Source organism: Apteryx mantelli, chromosome 10 (genome assembly GCF_036417845.1).
Source record: "Apteryx mantelli isolate bAptMan1 chromosome 10, bAptMan1.hap1, whole genome shotgun sequence".
Lineage (NCBI taxonomy): Eukaryota > Metazoa > Chordata > Aves > Apterygiformes > Apterygidae > Apteryx > Apteryx mantelli.
In genome coordinates, this window is record NC_089987.1 from 15,239,305 (window position 1) to 15,261,115 (window position 21,811).

Here is a 21,811-nt window from a genome sequence, read left to right on the forward strand (position 1 = left end):
TGATGACAAATTGCATCTTTGTGTTTAATGACCCTCAAAGGATAAATTAATGGACAGAAACACCAATTGCTTTTTGAACTTGTATCAATTTTTGGTGCTCACAATGTCCAATGACAAGAAGCTCCACAATCTGTGTGTTGTGTGAGGAAACTCTCCTTGCTTTCTCTCATCTCACCAATTTCTACTTTTATTTGCTGTCCCTTGGTTCTTATATCGCAAGACACAGTGAACACTGTTTCCTATTCATGATTGGTATTCCACTCATTTTGTAAGCATCTGTCATATCTCTTGTCAATCTTCTCTTCCCCAGATTAAGAGAAGAGATTTTAATCTAGTTAAGTATTTTAATCTAGTTAATCCATTTAATCATTCAAGTACAGAAACCATTCCATTTGATCCATATCTTCTCTGCAAGTTCCCCAATTCTATTACATCCTTTTGAGATGGAGGGAACAGAACTGTTCAATGGTGGACCATAGACCTACTTATTGGCATAATAACTATTTTGTTTTCCTCTCTATACCTTCTCTAATCATTCTCAGAATTCTATTATGCTTTCTTCACCAGTACTGACCATTAAGTGAATGTTTTCACAGAACTACCTGTTATAATCCCAAATTCTCCTTCCTATGTGGTAGTAATCAGCTCAAAGCCCATCACTGTGTACATAAGACTAGAATTATTTTCCCCCACCATGTGCATTATTTTATATGTAGTATATGCATTATTTTATATGTAGTATATGTAGTAGATGAGAGGTATTACATCTCATCTATACTCTATACTAAATCTCATCTGTTGTTTTGTCACAAGTCATTTAGTATCATAAATAGTTCCTGCAATTCCTTTCTTTCAGCACTCATCCTCAATATATCAGTTTATCCTTATCTTAGTATACTGGTAAACTTCATCATACTCTTCATCCTTTATTCCACACTGCTGATGAATATCCTCACCATCACAGAATTTACCACAAACAGAATAATTCATTAATTTATGGACCATGCTTAGCACAAAGGACTAAGCTATGGGCTTGTGTCAATAAGATCCAGTGATTTATGTTTAACTTTCATACAGATATTGGCCAACTTTCTATGATGATAGCAAAAATTAAAGTTAAAAGTTCAGGAAAATAAGAGCTCTAAAGCTCAATCAATTGCTGAATCTTCTAGGACTCCAGTACGAGGATAAGCCAGATCTTTGGCAAGAAGCAATGGCTTAGCCTTTGTAAAAATATTAGTCAGCCTGCCTGCATTTCAGGTGAGGAAGAAGGAGGGCTGAGACACTCAGTTCAGGCCTGAATCCTGTATGATTCACAAGCCTGGCACAAGGTGAGCAGGTGTCAGTAAGCAGGAGCCAGATGCTGAAGTTTAGTTTTGATAGAGGATAATTTATAACAATTATGGTAGGGCCATGCTTTAGGAGATGACGGGTTGAAAAATATGGTTTATTCCTGGATCTTGCATGGCCCTCTTAGCTAGGACATGATCAAGGATAGGACGGGACCAATAGGATAAATCATCTCACTATGGATTAGGAGAATTTTGTTTCTAGCCTGATGATCTTGCAAGACCAGAGTTGGGTAGCATGCAGGCACTGGCAAGAACTAATAGTTTATGTTCAGTTCTGCTGCAGGTATTTGGCATCTGGGTAAGGACTACAGTCAGAGTTTAGATTATCTGCCATCAAGGATCAGCAAACTAACCAAGAGTTGGTATCTGTAAGAGCAAACGGCTTATGGTTAGTTTTGTTGCAAGCACTAGTCACCTTCAGTTTGGGATAAGTTTGAGATGGATGGTTACAGTTTTAAAAGCTGTAAGACTCTGAGCATAGCTGAATCCTACATGCTCAAGAAGGAATGAGAATTAGGTTCAGTGGTTCAGTCTTGGTCACCTTACTACAGTCAAATCTTTGGAAAAGGAAGAGCAAAGAGCTTGGTTTGTGGTATGGTTTTCTAAGGAAAACTTCAGGTTAACATTAGAATTTAGGAGGTAGGAGTTGGAGAAAAGGCAGTTTACTCCTAGAATTTTCCTGGCTGAAAATGACAGGATGAGAGCACCATTATTTTCTGCAGACATTTAGTTCTAATGCAGAGATTGCTTACCAACTAAAAATAAGTTTAGGATTAAGTTCGGGTGTGGACACTGGATGTTATATATTTGGAGTAAGCTTCATGCTATGGCAAAAAATTGGTAAAAGAAGGGCCAAGGACTTCAGATTATTGCTCATGCCTGTACAACTCTCAGGGCAGAGATAAAGTCCATATGATCACAGGAATTAGCTTACATTTGCCTGCAGTGCAGGATTTGGTCTTCTACAATTTTGGCAAGGATTATGACTTACAGAAGGAGGATACAAACATGTACTGGTGTATCCTGCATGGCCCATAAGACTTGCACAAAGGCTAACATCAGAACCACACCTCAAGTAAGGGCAGTAACTCTTAGGGTTACTAGATAGCCAAACGGCACAGTCTCTCTCATTCTTTCTTGCCCCAGAGATAGAAAGAACAGAATCACACCTTGCAGAAAAAGAGTTAGAGAAAATCTATTTTCAACTCTAAAGAACAATGAAAGGCTTTTTTGAAAACATAAGTTTAGTAGAATAGAAAAGCCACTTACCATTCAGTTTTATTCTTTGTCCCTTACCCAACAATACTTTAAGAATCATAAAATTAGGAGCAGACAGGGAAGAAGTATCAAGAGACAAGAATCAGATTCAGCTGCTACAGCAGGAGCTAGAGCTCAGGAGACAATCAAAGTTGAAACAGAAGACAAGGATTCATAGCAGGCTTTGATGCAAGTCTCAGTAAGGGAATGTTTTAGCCACTGAGGTAGAAATAGTTCTATAAGTTCAACCACTTATTGCCCAGGGTTAATGCTAACAAAGACCTCACGTCAGCATACACCACACCCTCCAAAGAGGCTTATGCTGCAGAGATACTGGCTTTCTGCTCAAACTTATTTCCTGGGTTGCAATGCAAATCAGGGGGGTGAGCAACGGCCTCTGCCTCCCTGCTGCTGATTCAGGAGAGGTTAAAACCTCCACCGAGGAAAAGTCAGTGTTTCTCTGAGTCTGGTGGCAGGTTTGTTCCAGTGGCCTTGTGCTGCCCATTAGCAGATAATACCTAAAGGCTATTTCTTTATATGCTTATGTAACTTTTTAAGGGGTAAGAGAGCATGTTCTGCAGTGTGCTGCTGGCAGCGAGCCTTGGGCAGTCACAGCATGCCTGATCACTGTTCTCTTCCCTGTGCTCTCTTTTACAGAGCTATTATCTACTCTGATAAGCAAAGCTGCTTCTCCTTTCAGTGGCTAAGAATGAGACTGTTTTTCAAAGCCAAAAGCTATGAAATAAATGCCTGATAGCATTAATATATCCATGCAACTAGCGTGGGTGGACTTTGATAGCTCAGTGCACCATATTGATTCTCCCCTCTGAATGTGCACAAGGAGCAGGAGGGTACTATGGAGTGTCAGGTAACTGCTGCTCTTTTGCAGCAAACCACTTTTATTGTTTTTGATAATGGGAAGAATACAAATAGCCACTATAACCACAGCAGAAAAACAGTCTGAATCTGCCCTGTATGTTTTATCAGACAAGTAAATTCCCTGGAAATTTCATTTCAATACAATATTAGATTATCTTCTCTAATAAATATAAAATTGAATGAGTTCACACTGGAAAAATGACATTTACTTTAATGAAAGGAAGTGCATTAGTACCTACAAATCAATCCTTTGCAAGATGAAGCCTCTGAATGAACAGCTCCTTGGATGTTCACAGCAATCAATGCACTGCTTTGTAAGCAGACATCTGAAGTCTGGCACGTGGCTTCCCTCTGTTCTCATTAAAATGCAGTCACACTCAAATGTAAGAATTGGTTCCCCATTTGAGTATGGGGAGCATGAGAACATTTGAACATTTACTGCATTTTCCTATGCTCCTGTGGCTTTCTATATGCTCTTTATCAGCATGCAGGATGTATAGGTGAAAATGCTGTGTCTGTACAAGACAGGAGGAGTCTAGCAAATTCGTACTTCATTGGATAGTCTGGAGTTGAATGGCCCTTCAGACTATTCATTGAAGAAAGCAGAATTTTTGAGACCATAGGAGCAACATCCAACAGACTTTTAAAAATGAATCCTCCTTCCACTCTCTTCCCTGTCTGAAGACAATTTCCCAAGAAGGCATGCAGACACAAGAACTTTGTTTCTGTTTCCAAATGAATAGTACCTTTGGGTTAATTTTAAGAGAGATATAATTACTTCTGGTTGCTGGAAACAGCGTATAAAAGATTACATCTTTATTTCAGAGTAGGTTTAGATCACTTGGCTTACAGCAAAGTGAAGCAAAATTGTGTTGTGACTGTCAACCCTAGTCTTTGGCTAGCTACACAATCTCTTCAAACCATCAAAAATCCAGTCACTGAAAGAGAAAGAAAGGATCCCACTCTTCCCTCCATCCCAAATTCTGTCAATCATCCCCACCACTTTCCTTCACCAGCACTAGCAATCACGTGAGTATGCAGTTCATCGGATCAGATCCCTGATCTAGCTGAAAATTAACCCAGCAAATAAAAAAAATTTGTTTCCTGATCCAGTTCACCTCACACATGTGAATGCTTGCGCCATCATAGGAAAGGTAGCAGGAATGAACAATTAGGAGCCATGGTGAGGTTAAAAGCATTCCTTTCAAAACCAGCATGGATTTATGCTATATTAAAGTGACTGTATAACCACAGCCTCTGAGTTAAAGAAGCCAGGGATGTTTATCCTTACAAGTCCACATTGAAACAGACTGTGAAAAGGCCAGTCGAAGGAAAACAAAATGGTCTTTTGCACAAATCCGGCAAAGAGCAATTCAAAAGAAGCATATATGCATGCAGTACCCTCTCTGTACAGTGTGACTGCAACTAAATCCATATGGAAGACTGCTTTCCCTCCAAAAGAGAGATGCCCATACCACGCTGGCCTGCCTGAAGCTATGTAATCCAAGCATGACATCATCAGAACCTCTTCCACCAAAAAGTTCTGGCTTTTAAGCAAGAAACAAAAACAGGCCCACAGCTAATGGCCAACACTTCATAGTTAAAAACAGAGAGCAAAACTCATCTCCTAGACAATGATGTGCCAAAGAAAGCTTTTCCTTTTGTTTATTCATTCAATTTGCATCTTACTATAATTTCCCCCCTTTCTTCTGTATAGTAAAGTAAGGGCAATGAAACAAATGAGATATTAAATGGGTATTAGTAAAATAAGAGCATTGTGTTCTCTGCCTTCCTCTTTCCTACTAGTGTCTCCAGCAGGGCCATAAGAAATGATTGTGCCTGCACTAGGGTTGGAAGAACAGTAGACTATTTCAAAACTTGTTTAACAGAAGAAGAGTGGAGAAGCATTTGGTTTACAATAAATTCAAAAATATTTTTTCTGCAGAAAAGCACCTTTATTTTTTTAGCTCCATGCTTGAGACTTAATTAACAATTTCATTCCCGCCCACTTTTTTTTGAAGTACATATAACAATTTTGTAATGAAAACTGCTTTTCAAATTGAAACACTTAAAAAGTTCATTAAAAAACAACACTCTCTCTTTTTTGGTCAAAACTATATGTCAAATATAGACAGTCTGTCCTGAATGAATAAGTTCAGCCCTTATCCCAACTGAATTTTTAATGAAATTCACATTTTCCAAAATAAATTCAGCCAATTGTGTGCTATACACAACTCTTGTGGCTTGGAGAATCACTGAAAAAACAGACTCAGATCTGCTCATCTTTTTAACCATAATTCACAGAACCAATGGTTTTAACATCTGCTACCTGGAGCCTTAGACAGGACAGGAATGTGCATGAAACTAAGTATATAAGCAAAGTCAATGACTTATTTAAAAAGAAATAAATGTTTGCTGGGTTTTTGGTTGCCTTTTTTTTTAAAAAGGATGATCAAAGGCTATCATTTCCTCTTAATGTTCCATAATTGGTTATTTAACTCCCACTGCCACTAATGGGAACAGCCTGCTTAATCATTGCATGCAAAGATGAATATATTTGAAAATGTGGTGGGTGGAAGCTGCCTTGCCTATCGAGTTTAACTATAAACAGAGAAAAGATATGAAATCTGCTGTTCTATTGACATTGTTTTACAAATTCCTCTACTACTGCCAATTTTAAAGCTTCATCTTCTATAATATATTTTCAAAAGAGGACTTTAAGTACCCTGTGTCATGCAAGAATATTAAGATGTACAAAAGCTCAGTGATTTTGTACAACCCCAAATTTACAAGTTTATGGCAAAGCCAAGAACAGAACAGAGGTTTCTGCCTCCTACTTCTGTGCTGCAATGTTCCCTCTGCAATTAGTTAAAACTGATCCTTCTGTGCTTTGCAGCAAAATGTACAATTAGGGGCCAATTCACATACACTGAAGTCAATGGAATTTTATTTGCCTCAGCGGCTTTTGGATCACTTCATATATATTTCAGGTGATATCTCTTTCATAAGTTGTTGATTTATAGCAATAAAGACTGCCTACGTACACATCACTGGGGGGAGTATAACAGGGGGAGGTATAACTGCATACTGCTGAGTTTTTGTTTCTCTTGTACTGCAAGATATCTGTTCTTATACTTTCATCTGTCAGTAGACATGAACAGATTTCATTGCCCTGAGTTATGAATCTGAGGAATGTCCTGCTTGGGAAGAAGAAAACTAAGACAGCTACTGAGCTGCAGTTCAAAAGCGCACAAAGAAAACTTAAAGTTACTATGCCTGTTATTGGAGGCTGGATAAATAAACCTGTTCAGACTTAGGAGATCTGTTAAGATTAAATAACTAAATCAGAGCCTTAATGAATATGAAGTAGACCTTCATATTCCATTTGTTAAAACTCTGTGCTTTCTGTTCACTAGCTTTTTGAATAATTAGCAAATGACTTTTGGGGCTTGTATCAAACACCTCTTATCAGAAATATCAATATGTATTAAAATTAAATTTTATTTCAAAGTGGTTAGTGTTGAACAACAGGAAATCTTGGGTTTTGTTATCAATATTTTGGACCTACTTTGTTTGCCTGCAGATGTTGTACAAGTTGTACAGCTAGTAACCTGATTTGCAGTGATTTTTCATAAAGACTTTGACCATTTTCTCAAAATCAAGGACTTTTTCCTCAAAGATTTCCATTTGTTCTAGAGATAATAAGGTCTGGTTAAGTGGCTTGTCAGGCCTAGAAATCACTACTACTGGTTTCCATTTCTTGCTGTGTCACTAACCTGTTGCATAAGCTTTAACATATTTCTGCCTCAAATACATAACTGATTTTTTCCACTGAAAAATAAGCATACCTTAAGGATCATGACTTAAATTAATGATACAACCCTTAACTAAGGTTACGCAGGTTAGCAATAACCTCTCACCAAAGATAATATTGAAGGTAAATCATTGTCCCAATCCAATTCACAGTGGAATGGGTATATAATGGGCCACAAAGATAGGGTATCTCAGCATATTCACAGTTCACACCTCTTAACATACAAGCATTTTCACAATGACCTATTCTCCACATGCCTATTTCTGCCTCTTTGAAGACCTCAGTTTCTTTCTTCTAATTCTTTTAATTATTTTATCTTTATTTTAATTATTTCATCAATACCAATGGCCTTTCTCTTGATTTTGATCTGTTATATTCAAGATACATCTAACCTAACAAGAAAGCATCTTTGAAGTGTCCTGTCCAGCTTTTTTGTTATTTTTTCTTTTTTCAAGTTAATTTGTTAATTATCATCTAATAAATCACGGCAATGATTTAGTTTCATTAAAAGTGTTGATTTTCTCTTGTGCAAATACCCTTCTCATTTCACCTTTTCTTCCTATTGAGAAGCCTGACGAGTAAATTACACTGGGGAGTCTAGTCATAAGCTCATGCCGACCAGAATTAGGTCACTACAGCCCCAGCCCCATGTTGTTGAAAGTGAGCTGGTTTTGTGAGTTCATGTCCTTGTGGATGGAAACACAGCTCCTTCATTCTGTCAGAAATGTAACTACTTTATCATCATGAAGTTGCAGCAAGAGAAATTCAGATTAGATATAAGGAAAATTCTTTACTATGAGGGTGGTCAAACACTGGAACAGGCGCACAGAGACTGCAAAATCTCCATGCAGGGAGCCGTTCAAAACACAGCTGGACAGGGCCCTGAGCAGCAGATCTAACTCAAAAATTGACCGTTTTGTGCTCCAAAGACCAGATGACCTCGAGATGACCCTTCCAACCTGAATCATTCTATGGTCTTTTTTGTCTTGAATTCTTCTGCATTTTTCAATGGGCTTTAATATTTGGTTCCCTCAGTAATGCGCTAAACACATCACCATCAGTTCTGTAAAGAAGCATACAAACCTTACCAATTCAGGAAACGGTCTAGATCCTTCACTATCTTCTTTTAAAACTTGTGAAAACTAAAGTCCAAATAACCAACTGCTTGGTCTCCCGTCTGCAAGCTAAAATAAAAAAGCTAAATAGAACTGGCATGCTACTATATTACTTTAAGTCAAACTGAATTTACAAATCCAGTGACCGCCTACTACTTTTGTATATGAGTACATCATCACAGGTAACATTCAGAAAACTACAGACAACAAAACTGGATTGAGCACAAACCAAATTTTCTAGCAGCATAATCGTGTTGAAGTTGATGAAAATATATTAGCTCTTATGTTTTTGTCATTCAACCTCCAAATGCCTCTATGTGCCTCTAACAGACAAAACAAAGGACTACTGCAGAGTCACAGAATTGTAGAAAATAAGGCTGGAAGGGATTCTGGAAGATCCCAAGGCAGGATCAGTCACATCTACATCATTCTTAATAGATGTCTGCTGAACCTTTCCTTTTGAATCTGTAATGATGGAGATTCCACAGCAGCTTCACAAAATCTATTCCAGTGCTTCACTACCATTAAAACAGTGTTCCTAATTCCAACTCAGTTCTCCTCTGCTGAAGTTTAGGCCCACTGTTTCTGTCCTATAAACTATGGACATGAAGAACAGTCATGTCTTCTTCACAGGAATTGCTTTGTATTTAGAGACTAATAATTATGTCTTTGAACAATAAATTTGGAGTTGTGAAAATACAAAGCAGGTGAGTCATACAGACTTGTACACTTCAGCAAACTGAGACGCACTCTCAATTTTTTAGTTTTCCAACTTTTCTCCAATTCACAATGAAAATAAAACTTGAAAACCCAAAATTTCATTCCAAACAGCTGTTCAAGTTCCTACCTGAAGCATAGTGTAACTAAGTGTAACTAAGACATAACCTTGAATAATAATATCCCCATGTAAGTCCAAAAACAGCACATAACTATTCCCTTGACAATCTAAATACATAACAGAACAACCAGCTACAATTTGCATGTATATGTCAACTGCTGTGCATTGTAAATTTGCAATGTAACACTGACCACAATACAACTATAGTTGAGAGCCTAACATCTTATCTATTGATTAAAAAGCCTGCAATTTTCAAAGACAGGATGAAGACAAGTAGGCCTAAGTATTGTACAGCAGGCATTAATTGAATTCTTGCACAAAGTGAGAAAACAGAGAAGTGTTAGAGGATGTATAAAAAGAAGGTCTGAAATAAAGAAAATTAGAGTTCCTTGGTAACAAGATACATGTCCCTCCCTTTTTCCTTTGTCAGAATTTACACCACACAGATAAAATGAGCAAACAAAAGGTACTTGCTAATATCAGAATGGTCTGAATCTACCTTACAACAATGCCTACATGACAATAACTGTGTCACTGATTAGGAACAATGATAAGCCCTGCTCTCTAACACCATTAACTTCATCTTCTGCTGGCAAAACATTCATACATGCTTGAAATTTCACATCCTGTCATTCAAGCAAATAGGCATTAACTTCCCAAAAAGCATTAAGGTAACAGTGTTGGAGGTTGCTGTTCCAGCTAAAAATGAAAAAAGGACAGCCGTGAGGGGAAAAAAAAAATCAAACCTAACTCATCCTCAAAGCAGTAAAAACTACAATACATCCTGCTCTACTGATACAGATACAGAATGCAAGTTCAGAGATGTTGGGGAGAATATTATAAATATGTGTTTGCAAGTAGCTTGCTATGGGAAATACCCTCTTGCTTTGGGGTGAAGGGAATACGTAGAAAGCAGACAGGCTTCCAGATCATTTCTGGGGGATGCCATCTACTGGTGGTAAAGAAAGTATTTTGTAAGTGCATCAAAATGCCAGAAACATTCGTTTTCTGATCTTCATTATCCTTCTGGCTAAAAAATATTATTGCATTTATAGTTACTTAGCAGATTAGCAAGATTATGTTTCTGCACACTATCAGTACAAAGGAGAGAGGTGAAAGGTCAGGGAGAAAAGGAACTTTTCCAAGGATTAAAGAAGAAAGAACTATGAAAGAGAAATGAGTCACAGTCTGGGAACTTCTGATTTTTGTAATGTCCTGAGCACCAATACATTGATAAGAGATATTTTTTGGAATTCTGTCCATCTCTCCCTGAATGCAACCAAAAACCATCCAGTGCTCCGTAATGTATTTCCATCCAAGAGACAAATTTGTGATGATATCCTTTGATGCTGGCAGCATAAGTGAAATTGCCTAAGTGAAATATTGATGCATCAAGTAGCCAGGATGGGAAAGATACAAATGCCAAATATGTAGCATTACTGAATCGGTAATACAGGGTATTAGTAACAATCGGTGAAGTTGTTGAATGTATCCATGAGGAGCAAAAAAAAAATTAAAATGTTTGTAGTGCCTATAAAATATATAGCTATGATGCTTCTCAACATTAATTTAATTTTGGTATAACTTTGAGGCAATTGCCTACAGAATAACTATTTCTGATGTCTAACTTTCCAAGTGCATTGGTCAAATCATATTCCAAGTCTCTGATCCATGTTCATCTAGATATTCCAAATAAATTGCACGATTCTTATTTCTTGACAATTATTCAAACAACGAAGCCAAACACAGAGGTGGTCTCAGGCTGATGGTATTTGGATGAATTCACCTGGAGCATGACACAGGAATCCCAACATCACCCGAAGTGCAGAACAGGTGCAGAACTGAATCAGCCCAGCCTCAGCCCCGTCACCTCTGATCCTGCTCTCCTGTCGACTTGTAAGAACAAAGGAACTTCATTAAGCAGCAAATCTCACTTAGAACAAATGGAAAGTAGCTTATTGATGTCTGAAGAGGTGACAAGCTGCAGCTGCTCATCAAGAGCTGAGTGGATTTCAGCTGTACACTTTCTTTGTGCCATTAAGGAAATAGTACATCAACTTTTAAGCTTTAACCCTGCCTTTATCAGTGCCTTAAAACAGGACTGGGATACCTACAGACTGCTTTTGGTACTGATACCTACCCCAAACCTCGCTATCCTACAAGCCTCATTATGCATTGGACTGAATTCTACTGAATGTTTCTTCAGTGAAAAAAAGAAAATGTATACTCATCAAATGGTAACACCGCGTACTCTGCAGTGGGTGTCCTTTCCATTGACACAGATCAGATAAGCGCCATTTCTCAACATGTGCAGGAACAAGCAGAATTATTTTAAAATATGAACTGCATCACTTGCATGGACAACTAGAGAACGTTAAACAAAACAAAGTGAGTCAGCATGCAAGTAAAACCCTGACTGGCAAAGCGTATAAGGTTAATAGGAAATGATCATCACAGAATTCAGTTTTCCCCATTGATTTAACTAGGACCAGCTCTGTCTGACAGCAGCATTTGATTTAGCAGTTGATAAAGCTATGTATGTATTCTCTCAGACAGTCTTAAAAATTATTCCTCTTTTCCTGGCCAAGGAAACTGTCAAATACCACTCATCACTCGTAGCTAGAGAACAGTTGACAATCAACCACCTATAAAGTATTAGATGGGGCTATTAGCAAATAAATACTTTTTCAGAAATTTGCAAATTTACTACTGAACAGTTTTCTTTATGAAAGTAAAGGTCTTAACTATAGCATGCTTTTCTATACTTCACTGAAAGGCGCAACAAATGCTTTTCAGTTCACTAGGAAGCAAAGCTGTGGTACCAGCTAGCTTTTGGATCTCCATACCAGCTAATCCTACTGACAGAGAGTTACTTTCTGAATATTGGGAATAAATCTAAATACCTTTAAAGGGACAAATGGAGAAAGAAACATTACATACAATATGTGCTTTGGTAAAAGGCACAACAACTTACTTTAGAGTTCAGATTCAGGGAAGGATCCAACCTAAGTGTGCTTACTACCTTACTTAATCATACTTCAAAGAAGAAATTAACTGAGGAAGTCTTCTTCATCTTTTGAATCAATAGGATGTACAGCCAGCTAGAATCTACCCCCTCTCAATGTGGTTGCCCAAGACTATTTGGAAGCTGAATTTGGCCTGTTCTGGGAAAAGCGTCATCTGTCTGTGGTATGGGAAAAACATGCTGTTTTTCTGTCATTTCTGTAGATACACTCAACCGCATACACTACAGTCGTGAGGAAATAGCATGATTCAGATAGCTCTCTATCTCAAAAAACACTAAAGAAAGTCATATGAAAGTGAAAACAATCATGATTAAAGAAATCACAGAAAAAAACTGAAAAATTCAGTACATGTCAGCATCAATATGCCTTAAAAATGTTGATTTTTTCATGATTTTCTTGTGCTATTGTCGTTATTATTTACCAGTTCTAATAAACTATGTATTTTGTCCAAGGATTAGACAAAGAACAAAATCAGGAACAAAGTATGTTTTCAAAAACCTGCAATTCAGTGTACACAAAGACATTTTACAAAAAGCCTCTGCATCGCCTAGCTCTTCATCTCAATTCATCCGGCCAAGACCCATCGATCAGTGTTCTCCGTTCAGGACAGACTGCTCAGACAATGAAGCCGAACAGGTATAGCTCCCTTCTTTCTCACATGCATGTTTTTAACATTTTTTCCCACTGTGTGCATAAGCCTAACCACCACAATATATACTTCCAAGTAAAGTGAAGCTCTTCTTACAAGAATTCATGTTCTTAAAAGAAAATCAACAGAGCTCGGTAGAGTAACTCACTGGATGTGAAAAAATCCCTTTTCAGGGAAAAAGAAAATGCTTGAAGTCTGCACTATTAAAACCTGATGTTCTCAGAGTGCTGGCCACCTAGTGCACATTTGGATTTGACAACTGCAACAGCCTCCAGACAGCACTAGCAGAGTCTTCAACACTAAGTCCCCGCAATGCAGAACTATGGACCAGCATTTTTTTTTAGAATTTTGTTAGACTTGCAGGCATCATCCCTTGTCAAAGTAGCAGTACAAAAGAAGCATCAGAAGACAATTAAGATGGTTATTATAGGTCTTACTGAGAATCTCAAAATCTACTAGGAGGTAATACACTACAAAAGCTACTTCAAATATAGTACACAAGTGCACATGCTGCAAACTCACTGAGCTGCTGGAAAATTACCTTAGAGGAGTTGAAGAATATAGTAATGATTCATGAAAGAACAAATTAATTCTCCCATGCTTTCCTGGTGATTGAGATACTTATTTTCTCTTCTTTGTGTCTCTTGGCTGCCTTTTTTTTTTTTTTTTTTTAATTGCACAGCACAATCAGATAGTAATTATCAACAAGCTTGATCCTGCTCAAACCAAAGTGAATGGAAAACCGCCAATTGTCTCAAAAGGAAGCGGAAATGAGCCCCCAAATTAGGGAATAATAATCACAGTGGTAATAAGCTAAGGCTTCAGCATTCCTGTCATTTTGCTTTATATTATATCCCCCATTGCTTTGGGGATATAATGATATGGGAGTATGTAAAAAGTATTTTGCTACTACACACTGGACATGCAGCTGCCATTTCTGTCTCTGGACTAACATAAATGCAGGGGCCCTATCATAAGTGGTGCAAATTGCAAAATCTCCTCTGTGGAGCTTCTGATTTATAGGGACGACCTGGCCTAAAATTTGTACTTTCAACATTGACAAAGACTTGATGCTCCTCTGGGAAAAAGGCAAGCCCACAATTGCTCTGAGAATACACGCTAAACCTCAGACAAAAATAGACAAGTTATTAAAGAACAGTTCTTGCTTGCCTTACCTGACGTCCGCATGAATAGTTTTCTCTGCCGAATGCTGTTGTAATTGCCCCTGAATTGTTATTTCAAACAGCAGATTTATGCAAATCTTCACTGTTTTTATAAAAGAGCTTACCACATGTGAAACGGTGGCTAAATTAAGTGAAGATTATGTGCATCCAATGATTGTTTTTGAGCAAGTTCTGTTTTTGTTTAATCACAAATGGGCCCTACCAAAAGCAGCAAGTCCAAAACTGCCTACAGTCATGAGGAAACTCGCATGGAAAGAAAGGAGAAGTCTGTGAATGGCCACACAGTTTAAGTCAGAGTCAATCCAGTGGGCCATATCACAGAAGGACAGGCAGGCTGCATTTCCTCCATTAGTTCACCCTTCAGTCGTAACAGACTTCAGCAGCCTCTGCAGTTCATCGAGCAGTCACTGTGTCCCACTCCTCCTGGCCTGTGCTGCATCAGTCATCTCACCAGAAGCTGAACAAAGTCCTTCCTGACTGCTCATGTCTTTGGCTGCTGAAGTAGATCAGCCTTTTCTGATATAACTTGGTCTCTGACATCCTTGTCACAACACCCTTCAAATTACTAAAACTACCACCAGTTTTTGAAAGAGAGGTCTCAGAAACACTGCGCTCCTCTAAGCTTCGTGAAAACAAGTAGCCAGGCACAGCAGAGACCTCAGCGCTCCCACAGCAGGTAGGGCAGAGGCAGCCGCAGTCTCATCCGCCCGACAAGGCCATAGCCAGCAAGCCCATCCGCGGAGGCACCAGATGGCCACCCAGCATATTGCAGTGCCACTTTCTCAGCCGGGCCATCCAAACAGGTAGGTGAGGGGGACAGAAAGTCTATCAAACATGGCAGAAAGCAAAGACTGTAGTGGTGACCCTACGGGGCACGGGAAAAAGCTGCAGGTATTGTGCAAGGAGTGAGCCAAGTGAGGCAGCTGGGAATACCTAGCCATCAACAAACAGTACTGGGGTCATGGCAGGAAACCGAGGATATCACCGGGTGGCCTGTGCTGGGGAACACGAGGAGCGTGGGGTAGTGCCTGGCCGAGACTGGAAGAAAGCAGAGCTGTTCAGTGAGGTGACAGACAGAGCGGGACGCACACCATGCCATGCCTCACGAGTTCTGCTCCTCACAGCGCGAGTCCCTGTTCTGCGCGCAGGGACCCCTCTCCTTCCCGCCGGGACCCCCCTGGTTGCCCACGGGCCTCGCAAGGCAGGCTCTCCTCCGCCCGCGCGCAGCAACGACCGCCGCTGGCACTGCCCGCGCCTGCAGCCGCCCTCCTCCTCCTGCAGCAACCGCGGGCCTGGCGCCGCGCTCGGGGAGAGCCGCAGGGCAGGCGCGCGGGCGGCCGTGGGGAGAGCGCGCGCGCGGGCGGGCGGCCGTGGGGAGCGTTACCTCACGCCGCCTCACAGGATGGCTCCTCTGAGGGAGCCAGGCCGCCTGCGGGCAGCGGGAACGGGGCTCGCCCGCGGCCCGGGCAGAGGCGGGACCCCAGAAAGTTTTGCGGCGCCGGCACAGCCCCGGCAGCGGGCCGGAGCCCCGCGGGCTGCAGCCAGCGCCGAGCCCGCAGCGCCCGGAGCCGCCCCACGGCCCGCAGCGCCGCTCCCTCCCACCCCCGCCCGGCGGGGGCTGCGGCGGGGCAGGGGCGGCGCCAGCAGCGGCGGCGCGGCGCGGCGCGGGCGCCAGCCAGAGCCGGGCCGGTCGGCGGCGGAGGCGCGGGCGGCGCCGGGGCCATGGGCCAGGACCTGCCGTGGCTCAACCACTCGGGCAGCCCGCGGGCGGCGGGCAGCGCGTGCGCGGCGGCCGGGCAGCGCGGCGGGCCCTTCTCCGCCGCCGCCTCGGCGCTGCTGGCGGCGCTCATGGGGCTGCTGGTGCTGGCCACCGTGCTGGGCAATGCCCTGGTCATCCTGGCGTTCGTGGTGGACCGCAGCCTCCGCACGCAGGGCAACTTCTTCTTTCTCAACCTGGCCATCGCCGACCTCCTGGTGGGTGAGTTCCGCGGCCGGCGGGGGGCGGCGGTGCGCGGCGCTGCACGTGTCACTGCCGCGCTCTGTCCGCAGGCGGCTTCTGCATCCCCCTCTACATCCCTTATGTGCTGACGGGCGAGTGGAGGCTCGGCAGGGGCTTGTGCAAGCTGTGGCTGGTGGTGGACTACCTGGTGTGCACCGCTTCCGTCTTCAACATCGTCCTCATCAGCTTCGACAGGTTCATCTCTGTCACCAAGGCGGTAAGGCTGGGCGAGCGGTCCTGAGCTGAGGAGGGCTGGTGGAGAGGAGAGCCCCCACCCCGGCGCGGGGAGCAGCCCCACAGGCCGCGGCAGGGGCCCTGAGGCTGCCCCTTAGAGCAGGGCGCTTTGCTGAGGTCACCCAGCTCCCACCCCGAGTGCATCTCACCCAGACACCGCAGGAGATACGGCCTATCTAGGTATTTCCCTCTGATCCTGGAGCAAATGGCTTTGGCATTTAACAGCTGCAGAAATAGCTTGAGCCTTGCCTCGGTCCTGCAGCACATCAGTGATCAAAAGAGAATTAGACTGGACTTTTCAAATCCAAAGCTAACTTCATTTCTCACATCGATCATACAGCCTCTAAGTATGTTAGATCATGTTGAAATAACATGTTTTATCTGCTGATAAATACACTTCAATTTTCTACACACAGCTCTTGGTTATTCTTCATACCTCTGTTCTGCCTACATTTCTTGAAAGCATTTATTTAGCTTCATTGCTCATTACAAATCACATTAAGAAGCAATTGCTTTTTAGCAAACAGTACAAAGAGAGGCTGCAAGATCACTTAAACAGTTTATATGCAACTTACAAGTGTTTTACCAACTTCTTTTTCAAGAGGGAGAAATGACCAGATTAATTCTTAAACTTCATTTAATGCCTTTATTTTCTAGGTACTGTATTAGCCACGAATTTTATCTTCACAAACCAGACTCTCATGACTATACACATAGTACAAATATATAGATTTGATAATTTCAGAAACAGGGAAACTGGTCATTTACTAGATGAAGTTCAGTCACTTTCAAATGTTTCAGATCAATAAAAGTCCTTCCCAAAGCAAGAGTACAGAAGCTGCCAATTGCATTCAGGCAGTATTAGAACAAAAATGTATGAAGTTCTAAATTATTCTCCATCTTAGTGAAAGTTTTAATCTTCCTACAAGGCTGCTCCTGAAATCATTAGTATTTTTGTTGTGATTCAGGAAAAAAAATCTGGATTTCTCAGCTGCATGGGGAATTCTATAAGAATATTGTTGGCTTTGGACATCATGATCTGCAGATTCAGGCAGTGGAAATGAACCCTGAACACAGAATTCAGGTTTGAGACTCATGTTTCAACAAGTCAGGGAAGTTCACATCTAAAACTGAACTAATCCAGGTCCCTTTCTTGTAAGTGAAAGATAGTATTATTTGTTGCTTCAGAAATAAAAACAAAAGTCCACAGTGTTGGCTGCTGCAGAGATATGAAGACTGAATTCTGATTCATTATATGAGTATTGTCCAATAGACCAGAGAATTAGAATACTGGGAATCAGAAGATGTTCATTTGTGATTCTACTCAGTTCTATTACATAGTTTATTGACTCACAGTTACTGACAAATACTTTTAACATTTTTTACACCTTAGATTCTCTACTTTATAAACAAGGGAAATTACTCTCCCTGTAAAGTATTTTGCATACCACAGCACTCCATCTCTAAGTCTCCATTGCAAATATGTGTTCTGCAAATAAAGGAATGAAATTCATAAAAGAATGAAATTAAGGAGATCATAAACAGATAAAAACTATTATCCATTAATTTTTTGGTGATTTTCACATCTTAAGTTCTGTATTGTAGGCTCTCTCTTATACAAAGCAGGAAGATAAGATTTTGCATGGGTATTCTGTGAATTCAGATCCCTTTATAAAAGTTTAAGTCATTTAATTTAATATACATATGTGAATTTTGAGGGGCCATGTTTTTTAAATATTCTGTAAACAGGCAGCACAGCTAATGCAAAGGAATATGTAACTGGTGACAACTGGTTCTAGGAACTGTAGTGGTATTTGTTTTGGAAAAGCCTTCGTTTTCTAGCTTTTAAGATCTGATGAAAGTTCTCAAAACACATCCAGCCACCTTGATGATAACGATACTGTTTGCTGGAATGGACATTGCAGAAACACCTTTTCTTTGGTACTAGTAAAGCTTGGTATGACCCTCACCCTCAAGCCAATATATTACTGTCAACTCTCAAAAATAAGAGGGGGTGATATTCCAAGGTTCCCATGGAACTGTTTGACATACTACTAACATACATGACTTAACTTTTCTCTCTCAGGTGAATTACAGAGCTCAGAAAGGGATGACCAGAAATGCAATTTTGAAGATAATCACTGTATGGATTGCTGCTTTTCTTCTCTATGGTCCAGCCATCCTCAGCTGGGAGCACATTGCCCAAAAAAGCATCCTCCCTGAAGGAGAATGTCATGCAGAATTCTTCTACAACTGGTATTTCCTAATGATTGCATCTACTATTGAATTCTTTACACCTTTCATTACTGTTACATACTTTAACTTAAGTATTTACCTCAACATCAGGAAGCGCGCATCCCTCAGAAATGAAAACCTATCACTTGGTCAAGAGGACTGTGAAATAAGTTTCCAGGCAGGAAAAAGGGAACACACCATATTTTTTGTAAAACCTGCTAACAGAGACAAACATGAGAAGAGAGCAAACAGCCTTTCTCCCCCTAAACCACAGGCTTCAAGGCTCAGCCCACATAAGCTTGACAATCAGTCATTAAATTTGAATGTCAATCAAGACCTTCCACCACTTCAGGTAGATGTTGAGACCAAACCACATAGGAATGGTTTGGACAAAACTACAGAAAGCATATGCAACACCACAGGCAGAGGGGACATTGCTAATGCTATGGCAAATAAATTTAGGCTTTCCCGGGATAAAAGAGTAGCAAAATCATTAGCAATTATTGTCTGTGTGTTTGGTTTGTGCTGGGCTCCATATACACTCTTGATGATCATTAGAGCAGCTTGCCATGGGCACTGTGTGCAGTATTCACTTTATGAGACTTCATTTTGGCTTCTGTGGGTGAATTCAGCCATTAACCCTGTTCTATATCCACTGTGCCACATGAGCTTTAGAAAAGCTTTTATAAAACTCCTGTGTCCAGGAAAAGCCAAAATTCATCCTCATATTTTGATGTGAAAGGAAAAAAAAAAACCACACAAGTTTGAAGAAAAAATGCATCTTGTTTTCAGCAGGAGCATAAACTGGCTCAGTGTTCACCTGCAAATATTAAATGCAATGAGGACTGAGTACTTCAAGGGAATACTGATAAGTGGATACAGGTGTAGATAGATTTAGGACTGCATTGAAGGAGTCATCCATGTTGCTGGAGAAACCACAATTAAAACAAGGCTATTTGACAAAGTTCTTTGGGAAATTATGCTAACAGTATAAGTCTAGTGCACCATCACCAGAAAGAAAAGTGCCAAAAAGAGAATAGAGCAGTCATGACATAGTTAGATTTCAGGTTCTCTCCCTTTTAATAATTATAGGTATTACTAATAAGGAATTTCATTGTGTTAAGCATAGGCCTGCCATATTTCACCTCCAACCCTGCTCTATAAGGCTCCCAAGGATATTAGCTGTGAAGGGTAGTATGCATTTTTGGGGGGGCTATTGCCCCAGTCTCTGCAATATTAACAGCTTTCTTCCTGAATGGCAAGCCAGACAAGATGGTTACTAATGGGAAAAACTAAATACTAATGTCCAGGAAAAGCATGGGACAAGAGGCAACAGAACAGTCAGGTTACTAGAGAAGCTCAACAATTACAGCAGGTAAGGGAGCACAGATTTGGGTGGAAAAACTGATTGAGAAGAACGAGAGTACAATTTTAGAAGAACTGCAAGATCAGACAGCACTCTGAAGGGAGTTTGCGCTTTGTGATACAAGGTATGAGAACCAGGAGCTTGTGTACTAGGAGAGTTACAGGGGAAGCTCCCTCTCCTAGCTAGGACTTCCTGCCCCTTCTTGGTGGGGGGGCTGGGATCCTGCACAGGCAGGAATTTACTCACAAGTCAAACTTTTACTCCTTACAGAACTGCCAGGTATTGTTCTTCTCTTGCTGTAACTATATAGTAAGCCTAATTAATCTACGAGATCTAACAGGGAGATTATCATTATGAGAGAGCTTAAAGTCAACTTCTCTTGGAATGATTTTTTTAAACAAAATACAGACTAAATTTGAAATTATTTCTATTGCATTTGAAAGAAACAAATGTGTTGGGTTTTTTGCCCACCTACTGGATCTATCCATCTAGTCACAGATGGTTTAACAGAGAATATTACTCCAAATGTTTACACTTTAAAATGATGCCCCATCAATAGCATGGCCCAAAGTCTGTTAAAATTAACAGCCTTCCTCTTGACCATAGGTGGCAAAAAAGTACTTAGTTGCTTATGTTTTCTGCTCTTCTGCCTCTGCCACAAGAGATTCACATAGCTAGACCCTGAGTGCTGTCTACATCTGTCCCACACAAGAAGTATCCATTTGAACACCAACAGTAAGAAATTTGTTCTCACCCTCATGAGCATCTTCTGTGGTTTGAGACACTTCCCTTTGCTGACAAGAGGAGTGATAGCTATTGAACATAGTTGTCCATTGCCACAGGCAAAATGCATGTTAGTATAGTTGATCTCAAAGCTGACACATTTGGAAGTTTACTTTGTAAAATTTCAATAAAAGTAATTCAGAGCTGTGCAAGAGTCTTAACTGTGTAGCATTAACACATGGTGAATGGACACAAATCACTCCAGTAACTTCACAAGCCACCTTTTTTCCATATGTCATGATACTTGGCTTCATCTAGCAGTAGCTCCTGTGCTAAATGGATAAAGTCAATGGATCTTTCCATACGTCATGGCTTCTCTGTACCTCCTGAACTGAGCACTCCTAGCTTAAATTGTCATGTTTTAAACTAAGGCCATTTCCTGTCTTTGATCACCCTTGCTGCCCACCTTTGAATTTTTTCAAGTTTTATATCCTTTCCTGTGAAAAGACCCAGACTGCACATACACATACAAAAGATACAGGCAGACCACAGATCTACAGAGTAGTAGAACAATAACCTAATTTGTGTACTCTAATTCTTAGAATTCGTAGGATGAGATTTGCCTTTTAAAAAACAGGTGGCAAACACTAAGTTATTAGGCATCCCCCACCAGTATGTCCCATTTCATCATCCAAACAAAGTAGGATAATTTAACAGTGGTCAACTCAGGGAATGAGGAAGTTCAAGTCAGTTAGCTTTAGAAATTTAAATTCAGTTAAGACAAAACAGACATGTGAACTAGGTCTTCAGCAATTGGTGTTAATTTACAGAGTAGATCAGTCTTCACACAAGTTGCCATCAGTAATTGTTCTACTACTCCAGTTTCTAGACGTTTGTTGCCACTTGTCTGTTTAGCACAGACCTAGAATCTGGTAGGATTCTCCATCACTCAGAATGCATCAGAAAAGCATTCTGACATGTGAACATTCTTCCAAATACTGCTGAGAGGATGTATGTTAGTTTTGAATGATTACCCCTGTACCTACCAGCTTGTCTGAGTTAACTATACCTTGATTCTGTCCCCTCAAGGCATAAGTTGCTTTGCTTTTAATCACAAGGTGGCACTAGGTTCCACTGTGG

The 21,811-nt window shown here is 40.7% G+C and overlaps 1 protein-coding gene across 1 annotated transcript; it reads left to right on the plus strand.

Annotated features, from left to right (window-relative positions):
- The first annotated feature begins 15,836 nt into the window (after positions 1-15,836).
- Positions 15,837-21,798, plus strand: LOC106483220 (histamine H3 receptor-like). The gene is made up of 3 exons (XM_013941094.2): positions 15,837-16,092; positions 16,164-16,330; positions 18,434-21,798. Exons 1-3 carry the CDS (start codon positions 15,837-15,839, stop codon positions 19,319-19,321), a joined length of 1,311 nt encoding a protein of 436 aa, XP_013796548.2. The 3' UTR covers positions 19,322-21,798.
- The last annotated feature ends 13 nt before the right edge of the window (positions 21,799-21,811 follow it).

Bases quoted from the DNA above. Each gene is read 5' to 3' on its own strand.
- LOC106483220 (XM_013941094.2), top strand. From the start codon at position 15,837: ATGGGCCAGGACCTGCCGTGGCTCAACCACTCGGGCAGCCCGCGGGCG. The intron at 16,093-16,163 runs GTGAGTTCCGCG...CTCTGTCCGCAG, and splicing joins CATCGCCGACCTCCTGGTGG to GCGGCTTCTGCATCCCCCTC. The intron at 16,331-18,433 runs GTAAGGCTGGGC...TTTCTCTCTCAG, and splicing joins TCATCTCTGTCACCAAGGCG to GTGAATTACAGAGCTCAGAA.